This window comes from Cicer arietinum, chromosome 5, assembly GCF_000331145.2.
Source record: "Cicer arietinum cultivar CDC Frontier isolate Library 1 chromosome 5, Cicar.CDCFrontier_v2.0, whole genome shotgun sequence".
Taxonomy (NCBI): Eukaryota; Viridiplantae; Streptophyta; class Magnoliopsida; order Fabales; family Fabaceae; genus Cicer; species Cicer arietinum.
In genome coordinates, this window is record NC_021164.2 from 75946877 (window position 1) to 75962996 (window position 16120).

Sequence of the window (16120 nt, forward strand, 5' to 3'; positions counted from 1 at the left end):
ATGTATCGCCAATGGTTGTTGTATGAAAAATCTGAAATATAATTAAGAGTACATAAGAGTAAAATGGACAAATATAAATTTAAACTATCAAAACCACGTCTAAAAAAGAATAAAAAATTTATCCAAAAAACAACATGTATTAAGGAAAGGAGGGAGTATAAATTAAAACATAGGTACTGTTTTATAGTTGTTTGTGCATGTTGATCACCAGTTATAATATCATACATTAATTTTTAATAAAAAAATTTAAAATAAGCCTAATCAAATATTAAAAATATAATCTTACTGTTGAATTATTTTTTTATATACAAATTTATTAAAATGAATCCAAGGCTACTCAAAACCTATTACTCTTAGTGTTGAGTTATTTTTTTATAGGCGAATTTTTGTAGTTAATATAAATGTTAGAAGAGAGAGAAATGTTAGTGTTAGATATATCATACTTCAAACCTCTTATATATAATTCTTTAAATGTTTTTAACCAAACTAATAAGCTACTTCTTTGAGATAAAGTTACTTGAAGAGTAGCTCTATAATGCATGAATTACTCTATTTAATAAATCTATTATAAACATTAAATTTTATATTCAATTGTGAAATCAAATAATCTTTATAGTTGGTTCCAACAAAGTAATTAACAACTTAGAAGTTAGAATTAGATACACCGTTATTGCATGCAATCACACAATTTGACTTTCTAATTAAGATTAGTTTAAATTTTAAAAAAAAAATTAGATTATTTAAAAAAATGAAAATTTCAATCTTAATATATAAAATCTTTAATCAAATAATCGAGATAACATTGATTTTATAATCAAATATATCAAGTAATCGTATAATCAAATAATCGTAAAAAAGAACAAATTATATTGAGAATGCATTGATTTTATATAACATTCAACTTATTTACATTTACTTTTACACTCATGATAATAAGTATGTCAAGCATGCTCTATATATAATATATCAAGCACACATTTCTTGAACAATTTCTTGATCAACAACTTACTTATGCTAAACTAATTAAAAACTTTAACAAATCAAGTAGAAAAAAGAGAAAACTGAAATTAAGAAAGAGAAAAATATGAAAAACTTGTAAGAAAGATTAGAGAACACGCAAAGAAAAAATCAGCAAAAAGTGAATGTGTTGGTCTCTAGGGCTTTGAGTACATCTCTTGCGCATGGCCTTGCAGTGGGATCAGTTGCGGTACAATGCAGAGCAAGATTCATGGTTTCCACGATGTCGTTTTCATAGGTGGATGCATCTCCACCCTTCATTATGACATGATCTATCCACGTGTCAATATGACAATCAGAGTAACAGTAACGGGCCCACTCAACAATATTATTCTTGTGATGTATGCCATTTCCTGCTTCTATGTCCAGAGGGCTTCTCCCAGTCAATAATTCAATCACCATAACTCCAAAACCATATATCTCACTCTTCTCCGTCACATCTTTCCCCTTTCTTTCCTCTGAAACACATGGAATTCTAATTACTCACACATTCAGATATGGTTTCACATTTCTCCATTATTATACATGCATCAACTTAATTCTTTGTCTTATTTGTTACTTCGATACAAATGTTAATACTAACCTCTTGCAACTATTAAAACGTCATTTAGGTAATCTAATGATCTACAGCTACCTCTACCTCTAATTATTATATCAAAAATAGATAGATTTTATGTAGTAAATGTGTGACACGATTCTCAATTGACTTGACTAATCTAAATCAAAGGTCGAACTCGTTTATCATAATTGATTTTGTGTGTTTTCGTTATCAAATTATACCATACAATCGCACAGACCATTCAACATGCTATACAACTATTAAGAACTTAAATATTATACTATACAAAACATGTAAAGGACCGTAGTTGTGAGGATTGTTTAATCCAGATATATATATTTTATCTCTCCAAAGATGATTTTATGCACCATACAAGTACTTTAGAGGATAGAAACACAAGTGCAACAACCATAATATAAATATCAAGTAAATGATCCTCCAATATTTTAACCCACATGAATTAGTAGTAACTAAGAACAAATTAAAGATTAAAAGGAAGTACCTGGAGCAACGTAGGCTGAAGAAACAAAACCCTTGAAATCCGTTCCAATGCCGGGAGGGTTGAGCATGAGGCGGGCGACACCCTTTCCATCCACCAAAACAATCTCCGGCGAAACCTCACCAACCAAACCATTCCACAAACACTCACACTGCAAAAACTTTATCGCTTTCGCAACACCCACAGCAATTTTCTTTCGCCTTTCCCAGCTCAAATTATAAACAATTTCACTCAATTTCTTTCCCTCTTCATTCTCATAAACCAAATACCCTCTTTTCCCACACTTAAACATTCCAATAAGCTTCACAATATTAACGTGTCTCACTTTCTTCCCAAACTCCACCGCATCATCCCAGAAACTCAAAGGAAGATAATTTAAATCGCTTATTTCTTTCACAACGAATTGCATTTCATTCGAAACGCACTTTCCTTCATAAGAAACCCAATTTTTTCCCTTTGAAATCACTTTTCCTTCTTTCACCGACGATAAAACATCTTCCACGTTAATCAATTTCAAACCCTTGGAATCGAAAAACATCACTTCCCATGAACCGTCTTCATTTTCAAATCTTCGAATCTCGACACCCTTCTTCCTTCTACGTATAAAAACTAGAAGAAAACCAGCACCAACCAACGCAACAAACCCTAACAGAAAACAAATTAAAACAAACAACGTAGTTGAATTGAATTGATCACTTTTGCATGGTGGTAAACCGTTAGAATCATCACCGTTATGGTCGCAAAGGTTGTTGCCGGCGACTGAACTTGCATTGATTGCAAAGAAAGCTTCAGTGGAAGGTAAACTTCCATGAAAATGGTTAAACGATATATTAACCTCAACAAGTGATTCAATGCTTCCTAAACTCTTCGGAATTTCGCCGGAAAATTGATTCTCCGATAAGTCGAGTAGACCGAGAACTGGCATCTCGGCAAGTTTCGCCGGAATTTTACCGCTTAACTGATTGTTACTTAAATCTAAAGCAACAAGCTTGTTGCATTTAAAAAGTTCTTCTGGTATGTTACCAAAAAACTTGTTATTGTTGAGTTTCAATTGAACTAGTTCAGGTAAATTTCTAAAACTTATTGGAATATTACCAGAAAATTGATTCTCTGATAAATCCAATCCTTCCAGTTTTTCAGTCCCAAAAGAGTTTGGTAATTCACCTGAGAAATTATTGTTAGCCAAATTCAGCATTTGAAGTGATGGCATGTTCCATTTTCGGTCATCAATTCTTCCAGAAAGTTTGTTACCAGAGATATCCAACAAGTATATAAGGGGCAATTTAGTCATTTCAAATGGTAATTTCCCGGACAAGTTGTTGTTTTGAAGTCTCACTCGTTGTAAGGTTCTGCATGAGGTTAACTCTTTTGGTATTTCACCTTTGAAAGAGTTTGAAAAGAGGATAAGTTTGTAAAGATTTTTGGATGCACATAAACTGTTTGGGATTTTGCCTGTTAGGTTGTTGGAAGAGAGGTCAAGTATAGTGAGGTTGTTGTTTTTTCCAAGTTCTTGTGGAATCTCACCTGTTAATTTGTTTGACCAGAGCTGAAGAACTTGAAGGTGAGGTAATGATGCTATTGTGTTTGGAATCTTTCCTGTGAAGTTGTTTGAGAAAAGTTGAAGAATTTCTAGTTTTTGAAGGTGGACAACAAGATTTGAAATCTCACCAGAAAGTGAATTATCACTGAGATCAAGTGAAATAAGGTTTTTCAATTCGAAAATCGTTTGTGGAATTGGGCCAGTGAGTTTGTTTTGGTAGAGAAAGAGATATTGAAGAGATGTGAGGTTTCCCAGTGATTCAGGAATTGTTCCAGTGAGATTGTTGTAAGCAAGATTAAGGTGATTCAAAGAAAATAATTTTCCAATGTTCTTTGGTATCTCACCTGAAAGATTGTTGTATCCCAAGTAAATATATTTCAACTTTTTCATTCGGAATATCTCCGTTGGGATTTCACCAACTAATTGGTTTGAAGCCAAAGTCAAGTATTCTAGACATGTCATGTTAGTGATGGAATTTGGAATTTTTCCAACTAAAACATTGCCACCTAGATCAAGATATTTTAAGCTTGAAAGTAATCCAATTTGGTCGGGTATTTTCCCTGAAAACATGTTGTTTACGAGATCGAGAGTTTCGAGGTTGATAAACGATGTAGAAAATAAGGATTGAGGTAAAGAACCAGTGAGGTTGTTGTTGCTGAGATTGAGGTAACGAAGTGAAGAGAGGACTTGAGAATTGAAGACAATATCTCCAACAAGTTGATTGTTGGAGAGGTCGAGATTTGTAACATGTGGAAGTTGGAGGATTGACGAGGAAATCTCTCCGGAGATGTTTTTCCCTGAGAGTGATACGGAGTTAACATGCGACCAATTGTCGCACACTACGCCGTGCCATTTGCAGATAGTGTCAGAGGAAGTGTTGACCCAGTTGGAGAGAGAGTGAAGAGGATCAAAGTGGATGGATGCTTTGAAGGATAAGAGAAGCTTGTACTCCTGTTCTCCATGAGATGATTGGAAGTTGAGCATGAACATGAAAAGGCACATAAATGAGAGAAACTTGGAAGTAGTTGGAGTTTCTTTGGCCATGTCTTCTTGAATGATCAATTTTGTATCAGCTTTGTATTTAAGTTTAACTCCACGGATCCCAAGCTGTAAAAGGTGCACAAAATGATTAAGGTTACTTTTTAATTATGTTGTTGATCTATAATCAAAGTTCAATACTATAAATGTGAGTCCCTTTAAAAAATGGATAGAAATAAATAATATTTACATGTATATACTATATAGTTTATTCATCAAACTAGTATGGGATTAGCCTCACTAAGAAAATAAAGAATAGATATATTTGTTTCTAAAAATGAAAATCATGCAACTTTTGCAGGGTGCTATGCTATGAGTGGTAAATTTGACTTATAGAGACTATTAATTACATATGAGTATGGTTATTTTAAGGATCATGCATGCACGGGGATATTCATGAACTTAGATTATGGAAAGGAATGATTAGTATAACATACCTAAAAATCATAATTGGAGGATGGGTCACTTGGTCAAAACGAATTGAGCATAGAGAATAATTTACTTGGATTGGAAGCAAAGGAAAGGGAGAAGAGTGATTAATTGAATTCTTTGAAATACTATTTGAAGAGTATGTATTGAATGTGAGAGAGAAGCATGTGTGTGCTTAAATAGAAGGAATGGGTGGAATTGGGCATTGAGTTGAAATTTAAATTACCAAATTGCACCTTGACTTATTTTGAGAATGGTGTTTTGAATACAAACGTTTGAAAGGGAAACAGGGACAGATGTTGGAAAAAGACTTTGATTTTGTCGGATTATTACTAAAATGTTCTTTTTTGACTGGCTCACTCTCTAAGCACATGGGAAAGTGACAAAAATAATTCTCTAACCGTTGAAAACAAACACTTGAATGTTCAAACTCTTTCTATTGATACTTCTTTTTTCTTCAATAAAATGTTACACACACAACAATCTATAATAATGTAATCCAATTGGTGAATAATATGCCCATTTAGTTTCATGTTTAATAATTAGTTTTCTCAGGCCGTGTATATGTGTATGCTTTTGATGTTGTACTTGGCTATAGACCTGAGTAATTATAATTAGAATTGAGAAAGAAAAATATATATATATATACGATTGGTTTGTATTAGTTGTCAGAACTCAGAACTGTATATTGCAATATTCTGTCTGTTGAGCCAAAAAAACAATATAATCAAGACTGGTTATGAAGATTACAAAAACAATATAATGAAGATTAGTTATGAAGTTTAGCACTTGGTAAACCAATTTGGATGCAAGCTGTTGTGTATTAATTTGGTCGATTGTTCATCATTTATGTTTGGAAAAGGCACAACCACACAAAGTAGTAACAGGAATATTTGAACAGTGTGTATATTATATGTTTAGCTGATCAAATTATATTTTTATTAATTTGGAGACAGGGACAGTTGGTTAATGAATGCATTACTTAATTGCTTCTTAACGAATTGTGTGTTGTTGAAAATGGAAAGGGAATAGGAAACACATAGAAACAATTGCAAGATATATTTCTTGCTTCTCATGGACAAAATTAATTAAGTTATAATTTCTTGATTAATTTATTTATTTTTTGAATTTTAAATAGATTTAATTTACGTATAAATGATTGTGATATACAAAAAGTATAAAATTATTTATATTAACCATGTATAATAATTAAATTCATTTTTTATGACACCTTATCACTATTTCACTTATATCCAATTTGACTAAATCTCATAATTTAAAATTATCGTCCACTTTCTTGGATTTAACTAATATAAGTCAAATTATATTGAGACTTCTCGCTTAATTTAAAGTTTAATAATTATATTCAATCACTAAAATTATTCACGATAGTCCATTTTTTATAAACATTATATATGAAATTATTCATGATAGTCTATTTTTTATAAACATTCATTACAAATCACTTACTTCGTTATAGTTTTCAATTTAGTAATTATGAATTTGTGACGACAATATAGCATTTAACTATGTTTGCAACAATATTACAATCATATCAATAGCATTAGCCCTCATTTTTTGTTATAATTTAGAATTATAGGCTAAAGTAAATAAAAGCATCTTCAACGGTAAATTCAACATAGAGTCCATTAGATTGAGTCTACTGTGCCATATCATCTTGGAGCAATTCATCCATCTGTGAACTCAACATGGGTTTATCAAATAGAACTCACTAACTATTATAAATATATTATTATTAATAAATTAATAAAAAAAAGGTAACGTTATCATTTTATTATTATTAAATTATGAAAGTATCTTCCTTCCTAAAAGTATCGTGATGACAGCGTGGTACAACTTCAATCGTGAACTTATCAAGAACTGAAGTAATTATATTTTGATAGACGAATTCACTTGACTACCGTAAGAGATGCTTTAAGAACAAAATATTATTGAAGGGACGTGACTACATAGAAAGAAATGAAACGGGTGATGGTGTAATTTTGATTGGAATGGATGGCAAACGTGGGTGGAGCAATGGTAGTAAACTAGTAACGGCTTTTTTTACCTATAGCATGATAAAAAGCAATGTTGTCGAACAGGTTTTGTTTGGACTTATTTTGATGTCTTGGATTCTCTCTATCATGACACAGTGGAATAGAATAGAAAGAGATGCATTGCAGAGAGAAAGAAAGAAAACTTTAAGGAATAGAACTACAGAAAAAGGGAAAGTATATCACACAAATAGGATTTACAAAATTACAAGTGAGGCAAAGGGGAATGAGCAGAGCCAATTAAATCATAAAAGTGAAAAATAAAAAGAGAAGCACAAAGTTGAAAGAATGTAATAAAAAGAAAAAGTAGTGACTCTTTTACGTTACACACTGAATAGTACTTAGCCCGTGGGCACATAATTAATTCACTTTATAAAAAATTAAAAAAATTAAAAATAATATATTCTTCTTTTTTCCTTATTTAGTGGTGTTGTGTTCACCACCCTATGCGTCTATCGCTGTGTGATTTGAACATTAACAGACCCACTATGTCTTTCTCGAAGGAATATACAGTGAGTGGTCTTTGTCACATCCCGGCATGCTTTGCCCATATTCATCTTCTAGGGTTTTACAAACAAATTAAATATTCTTTTTCTATTTCTTAATTTTCTATAAATTAATTAATTTCAAAATGTATTTTAATAAAAAAAATATTTTTAAATTAGTTGGCCGAGTTTAGAAATTTTTGAAAACATATAAGGATGAAAGAGAAGTAACCAATAAAACTAATTAATAACTATAACACTACAACAAAATACACATTTTGTTGCCAACTTTATTAATATTTTATGGTCGAAAAAAACTATTACAGTGATCGAAGAAGCCTCACAAATATAAAAATTCAAATTAGTCTTTATTTGTGGCTGAAAAATTCCTCACAAAAGACTACCATTTTAGCTGGATTTTGTGGCTGCTTAAACCCTCACAAAATCACAAGTTGTCATTTTGTGAGAGTTTAGGTCGTCACAAAATCCAGTGGAAATTGGAGTCATTTGTGAGGGATTTTTCAACCACAAAATCAATCATTTGTGAGGGTAAAAGGCCGCCACAAAGGCAAGCCATTTGTGGCCGCTCATACCGCAACAAAATCATTGGTCCGTTGCAATTTGTGGCCGCTCAAGCCGCCACAAATACCCATTGTACCGTTGAATTTTGTGGCTGCTTTCGCCGCCACAAAGGATCAATAATTTTCTATAAATATCGTTTCACTCCTCTTATCATTTTTCACTTCTACCTTTTCTCTAAACTTTCCTTCTAAATTTTCTCTCCACATTCTCTCTACAAAAATTATTTCTCCAAGTTTTTTCTTTACTATCTTGAATTTTGGTAAGTTTATATTATATATTTAGTTTTTTAATTTTATTTTTGATTTGAAGTTATTTATTTAATGAATAATATTGAATTTTTATTTTGACAGTAGTGATATTGTGTTTACTTTGAAGAGTTTTTAGCTTTGTGAAAGCTTCAAGTCAGACACTACCCGACATCAAGTAAGTATTTTATACATTTTAAATATAGATTAGTAAAATATGTGATATTATAAATATATTTATATTATTTTTAAAATATAGATTAGTAAAATATGTGTTATTATAGATTTATTTATAAAAAAATAGAAATTATGTTGTTTACATAATATATGATAAACAAAAATTTGAAACACATGTAAAACTTATTGATTTTAATATAACTATTTTTTAAAAAAATATTATTAAAATTGATGATATTAATATTTGTTGTTAGTTATTAAAAAGAGTTGTAGTTGAGTTCGTACAAAAAATTTATATACTTTAACAATCTCTATTTTTTTATATATATAAGGAGTTATTTTATGAAAAATTTTATTAAACGTCATTTAAAATTTTATTTTGGTTTATATAATTATAGTTTTAATTATAATTTATTATATTGTTTGCAAATGCTCCCCTAATTGACATATAAAGTATGTCAAAATTTATATATAATGCTTTTGAAAAATAAAGCAATTAATATATAAAACATCTATATATATATATATATATAATTTTCAAAATAAACATATATATATACACACATTTATGGATATAGACCGTAGTTGGATGTAAGATAGGAATTTTTCTGGAAGAAATGGTCTTAAACAACATTTTGCTAACAAGGTTGAAGACTTTCTCAATTTTACGATAGTACAGAAAATTATCAAAGATGAAGGGGGGATGAGATGTCCATGTTGTTTACGTCGATGTAGACGGCTTAAGAGTGAAGATGAGATAAGAGTGTATTTATATGCAGATGGATTTATGTCTAACTACTAGATTTGGACTAATCATGGGGAAGAGTCTCCGACGACGCCTAATACTAGTTCAAGTGTGGAGAATAACATAGGTCCTTCAAGTAGTACTAACTTTGTGGCGGCATTTGCCCTCACAAATAGCAACGAAAATTTCAATTTTTGTGACCGTTTTGACCGCCACAAAGGTTTGTGACCACCTTATTTGTAGCTGTCTAAAGCCGCCACAAATGTCTCCTTTGTGACTGTTTCCCCTCCTTTGTGAGGGCTTTTGGCCCTCACAAATTCAATGAATTCTTATTGTATAAGAGATTTAGACATTGTATATTTATGGTTGATTAATTTATTTCTAGTTGGATTGTCTCGGGGCTCAAATTATTAAGACAAGAGTTTTAGATTTTTAAAAATAATTTATTTAGTCTTTATGAAGTTTCAAAATATTGTTTTAAGTCTATTTAAAAAAAATTATATTTTTAGTTTCTACGAAATTATCATTTACACATTTTCAGTTCTTGTTAAATATCTAACATATATTTTTGAACTCTTTTTAATATGTATATTTATAACAAAAAAATTTATTTACAAAATTTTAAAATTTTAGAATTTATGATAAGTTAAATATGAATTTTTTAATTGTTATAAACTCAAGATAAAACTAATAAAAAAGATATAAAAATTAAATTTTAAACCTATTTTTTATGGATAAATTTTTTAAAATATTGTAAACATTACAATTATAAAATTATTCAAAAATAATTAGTGACATTGTAGTAGAAACTAAAACTACATGTGAAATAATTTTATAAATAATTAAAAATATGATTTTTTTATAAATATTAAATAATTTTATAAAAGATAACTCTTTATTTAATGAAAGGTAAAAGTCTCCAAATAAAATAATTTATATCATTGTTAAGGGCATTGTTAAATACTATGATTGATATGACATAAGAATGTGACTTGTGTTGTCTTAAAAAATTAGAAAAACTAATAAATCGGTCTTTGACAGAAATCATGTTCGTGAGATGGTGAAAATCAATGAATCATATCATGTTGTACATTTTGTTTCTAATGTTCATAATATCGAACGTTATCCTATTATTAATTATGTTGCAACTTATATACATAGAAATATTTGTTTGTTTAGTTGGTAAATGTAAAGATATAAGTTTATTGTGTTTATTTTTGAAGTCTAGGCTAATTTAATATTCATATTTTTATAATCTCAATTATTAATTTTTATTACAGAATTTCAATTATTAAATTAAACAATTTTGATTAAGATAAAATAATTAAAACAATTTTTGACATGTAATTAAAAATAAATTTAGTATTTTAAAACAAATATATAGACAAATATATAGGCAATAAAAATAATGTATATGTCTAATTGATAAATTTAAATATAATTTTGTAAGACTCTCAACTTTTATATTATTATCTTCTATTTAAAAAATTATGATAATTCATTGCAACGTTTTCAATTTTACCGTAAAACTAAAGCTAAACATGTATATAGTCTAAGTGGATTTGTGCCAATTGGTGTAAAGCGTAGTAGCGTCCGATTAACGTATGATATTGATTAATGTATGACACACTTTTCAGTAGTATGCATTGTACTGTAATATTTTGTGATCCCATGATAAATTCAATTACAAGTATTATTATATATTTTTATTTTGTTGTTGTTTCTCAAATGAAGTGAGGTATGCATGGCGTGGAGCCGATTCATTTCTCTTTGATGGGGTATGAATCTCTGTGAAATTTGTACGGTTTCATTTTTAAATCAATTAATTAATGTCCCAGTTTGATCAATCACTCAGCTAAAACTTTAATAATTCTTTGATAGATTATGCACTATTATTTAATAGAAAAAGTTTTTTGCTTAAAACAAAAGGAAAAAGTTATAATGCACTTTCAAAGGGAATAAATTGAATTAATCCATATAAAAAATATATACTATTTTCTTTCTCATGTAAGGGCATTATAATATTATTTATAATATATATCTATAGTACTAAAAAGGTCCACTACGATGGTGACTAACTCACTAACATGTTCAAGTGGATGGATTAACCTAATTGATCAACACCACATCGTGCAAATGGTGTCAAAACTCCACAGCTTCCTACCAAAAAAGTGCTCAATTATAACGAATTCCTCTTTTTTTAATGCACATGAAGCCCATCTAGCTAGAAAAACCTCCTAATTGGAATTAAGCTGGCAAGGATCCACAAATATGTCAATAGATTTTTTTATGAATAAATATGTCAATAGTTTTTTAAAAAGATTTGGAAAATAGAGAAATTTGTATCTATCAAAATGCCACTAATGATTATTTTATATAACAAATATGTCAATAGTTAAAACAAAAATATTATAATAATTATTTTACATAACAAATATGTCTATAGTTAAAAGAAAAATATTAGATCAAATAAAATTTATATCGATATAGTAGTGTATCTTCATATATTTTAATTGTTATATTAATGGGATGTGGTTTCAAACCTACATAAGGATAGTAAAACGGATCGAATTTATTAGGCCGACCCATTAAATATGTCATTTTAGACATATTAGGTCGAAGATTTAAACCTATCTACTTAAGTGTGTTCCGTCCTATTTAATATATTGTAATAACAGGACGAACACAAGGCGGTGCAAGTTGGTCCGTTGGACAAGGATAAAAAATTGCTATTTTCTTTGTGACTTTGATTTGTTTGTTTTTATTTATTTATTTTCTTTATGTACAAGAATAAAAAATTGCTATTTTCTTTATGTACAAGAATAAATAAAAAACTGAACCATATAACTTTAATTGGTGCACTAATATAATATTATGAAGGGGAGAATATATAATCTCATCTTCAAAATGCAAAGTTGAGCTCTATAGAGAATTATAATATATATTTATAATTTTTATTTATTAGTATTTTTTATTTAACTCTTTAATTTCTAGAAAAACAAGAAACCTTAGTAATACAGAGTTCAGTTGGAAGGTCAAGACAAGAACTTGAGTGCTCTCAACGATTCGTCTTTAGTTCAAGCTTGTTAACAATTTAAATTCAATTATTTGTTTTTTAATTTATTATTATACTTTAACAGTAAGTAGACTGTAATAAATTTGTTGGAATTGTTTAATAATGATGAATTTATTTTGAGATTTTTTTATGCTAGTGATGAATTTGTTTTGCTATTTAGTTTTGTTGATTGATTATTGTTGTATCTATTATATTTATAAAATATTAAAATAAAATAAAAAATTGACAGGTCGGCAAATCCACCAATACCATAAGACGGGGCAAGGTGGTAATTTCAACTTAACCACCTAAATTGACCTGCTCAACCCCATTTTTAGCGGGCTAAACGAATCGGACCGGCCCACTTTGTTATTCCTCACACTACTCATCTTTTTCCGTACTCAATATGTGTGAGTTTTGTTAAACAATGTCATATATATGGCATAGAGTTTTTATAGAGGACAAAAGCATATATTGATAAACATAACAAGGTGACTTAACATAATGACAAACTTATCAAGCATATATTTATCTATGTCAGAAACATAACTGATAGGAAAAAAAGGGAGATTAACTTTTTAAATAATTTACCTTATATTTCCAAAAAATATTAAATTAAATCATTTCTCTTAAAATTTAATTTTACTTGTATTTTTATTTGTTTTAAAATAAATAAAATATTGTTTGGTAAATTGTTAACCCCCAAAACTGAACAACCATTCAAACTTGTGAGTTTTGCAGTTCAGCACATGCAGCCCTTTATTTAACAGATCGAAAAAAATTGAAAGCCCAATTTCCTTACGAACAGTGAGATGGGCTAACTTGTATACTGTCCGATCAAAGATTAAATTTGCACAACCTTCGGCTGTTGCATCATCACCACGAGGATAATGAAGTTTCTTTTCACACCCCCTTCATACAAGGAAGTACAATTCCAAAAAACACAAATTTTTTACTCTTTGAATATGTATTCTCAGACAAAAACTTAACTTTTTGTTGAAAATGCAAGGTAAATATGGTCAGTCATCATCAATGGTGACTAATTAATAAGTATTTGGTATTCCTTCTATCCATATATATATTTGTCTTTTAAGATTGTTTTGTATATTAGTTTTATTTTTTACCTTACAAATCAATATAAAAAAAATAAAAATAAAAATTTAATATAGTATAAGAGTTATCCTCCACCTTACAACTTGGTTTTTTAGTAGTGATTTATGATAAAAGTAATAGAAGGAACAATTTGTTGGAGAGAGTTGCATTTAATTTAAAAAAACACACCTAATCTTATGGATAAGTGGTGCTCCTACTAAGCTTAGTTATACCCAATCCCTTACACTTTCTTCTCTCTAAATTTCTTTTAGCAATTTCCCTCATAGACAGAGTTAAAGATAGTTTGGGGTTAAGTCTTATTGAGGCATTATATTCCTGGCAAAAATCCCTATGGGACTTCAAAGCATCTTGAATTGTAACTTTAGAACTTGGTCCAACTCTTTCTTTAACTGCTTCACAACAAAGCCCACAAACCCATTTCCCACAATAATTTTCTTCAACTTCTCTCATATAACTACTTGTACATTCCTCCTTCAGCCCACAACATTCACATTCACATTCTTCTACCTCTTCAATTGCATCAAACTTTCTTTCCAATTCCAAGGAATAATATTTCTCAATTTCTTGCGACACATCCGAAACCGCCTTTCGAAGCTCTTTAGGATTCTCCTCCTATAAATAAAAATACATAAAACACAAGTATAGTGATAGATTTAGATCTCCTACAAAAGTTGCATTGTGTAGTATCTGTGCATAGACAATTAGATATATAGAGAATTTTTTTATTTCTCCATATACAGATAATGGTCTCACAATTAGCTTATGTAGTATGCATATACCGTAAGGAATTCAAATATGTACGCAACAATATTCATGTATGTGATTAATTAATTTGTAAAAAAACGAACACAAGGCAATAATAATCTAAATTAAAGTAGTTAATAAATTGAAGATTATTGAGTAGAGCAAGCACCATGGGTAAGTACTAGTGTTTGATCCCCTGCTTTTGTACGTCTTGCCAAGGTTGCATCATGCATACTAGGACGTGCATATTTATACATAATATGTGGCTTGAGAGTGATAAGATAAAATGAAGTTAGATTATATTTCTTTAGAGTAATGATGCCTATGATTGACAAAGTAGGAACTTTTTCTATAAATATAAAAGACAATTGATCAAAGAAGGTATTTACACTTTACAGACTAAGGTAAACTGTATTTGTACATATGAAATCGTATCAATACAATTAATTTATTTGTCCACTAGCACTGCAAAAGGCTACTAGTTGATTTAATATAATTTACATAATTAAAGTTTGGTATTCCCTGTTTGCCAAGACATGTAATTAATTAATTTTTATCTTTACTTTCTAACTTTAACTCGTGAATATTCAGAAATGTTGCATGCATGTGGAACAAGTTGTATATATGCATGGATGGTGGACAGCTTTGAATCGCTCGAATGTAACTAAACAGATCAATCACATAATTCACAGGTATATAGCTTAGCGAGGGGGTATTGAAAAGAAAAAGTAGATAACTTGGATGGCTCACAAATATGAGTAAAAGCCCAATTTACATAAACTTTTCCGCAACTAGTAAAATAGAACAAATTGAAATTGTTGAAGTTGTATGGAATCTCACACTACTAAAGTTCTCGCGTTGTTGGATGTATATGTTAATTTGTTTGATCATCCTCATCTTTCGAGAATTAGATTCAAGGTCACTTAACATAATAGAAGAGTTGAGTTAAAAAAAATAGTGTGAAAATTGAACATAGAACTTAGGCTAAATCAGAAGATGAATATTGAAGTTGTATTAGAATTTTGTATTATTATAGTTTTCTTAGGGGGAGCATGGCATAAACCACACATTTTCCACAGCTTAATTGGTGGAGTTATTGTAAGCGAACTCCACCTATGCAACGAATACAAAATGCCTATTAGTTAATTGCCTATCTATCCGAAGATGAGTAGAAATACTAAATTGTAATTTTGTACCCATCTTCTTTCAATAAAAAGTGATGAGTTTGTTCTATAATTATCCTATTAATAAATTTGATGAGATATGTTCGCCTAATTGTAATGTGTTGCTATTTATCGGTGATTGTATCAAAAGTAAATATACTACTTATCCTAATCACATAGATTTGTGCAATATTTAATGATATAATAAAGTTTATGGTTCTAAGTGAAGTGGTGTGAGGGTTTCCTTCATTAATTTAACTAGATAAAAAAAAGCAACAAATGTAATATAAATTTAACACTAACTTTATTTGTTGGAGTTATATTTTATTGATCACTTTCTCATGTACTATATTTATTATTTACATATATTTATGTTAACATCAAAATCATTATTGTCGTTAATTAATTCTTTAATAGTGATGATAGGTCAACTCTCTTACTTAAATCAATTTTTTAATAATGATGTAGAGTAATTCATCGCATATTAACCGAGATAGTCACATTAATTACCGACAATTCGAAACTATCATACTTAAATCTATTCTCGGAGTTAATAGATGTTTACTAGAATAATAATATATACTTCTCTAAATGACTCTACATCCAAAAGGACAATCACTCTTGTTAAACAGTGTTGTGTGCGAAATATTGATTTTGCAGCCTGGCTGCAGCGTC

At 29.4% G+C, this 16120-nt stretch overlaps 1 protein-coding gene and 1 non-coding gene across 2 annotated transcripts; both read right to left on the bottom strand.

Moving 5' to 3' along the window:
• Positions 1-850: 850 nt before the first annotated feature.
• LOC101494180 (uncharacterized) lies at positions 851-5243 on the bottom strand. The gene is made up of 3 exons (XM_004501087.4): positions 5091-5243; positions 2079-4722; positions 851-1475 (listed from the first exon to the last, which is right to left on the bottom strand). The coding sequence occupies exons 2-3, from the start codon at positions 4657-4659 to the stop codon at positions 1129-1131; spliced, it is 2928 nt and encodes a 975-aa protein (XP_004501144.1). The 5' UTR covers positions 4660-4722; positions 5091-5243; the 3' UTR covers positions 851-1128.
• An 8359-nt stretch (positions 5244-13602) lies between these two features.
• Positions 13603-14610, bottom strand: LOC101495794 (uncharacterized). Its single transcript, XR_012162923.1, has 2 exons — positions 14452-14610; positions 13603-14150 (listed from the first exon to the last, which is right to left on the bottom strand). It is a non-coding gene; the product is annotated as an uncharacterized protein (transcript).
• Positions 14611-16120: the final 1510 nt, after the last annotated feature.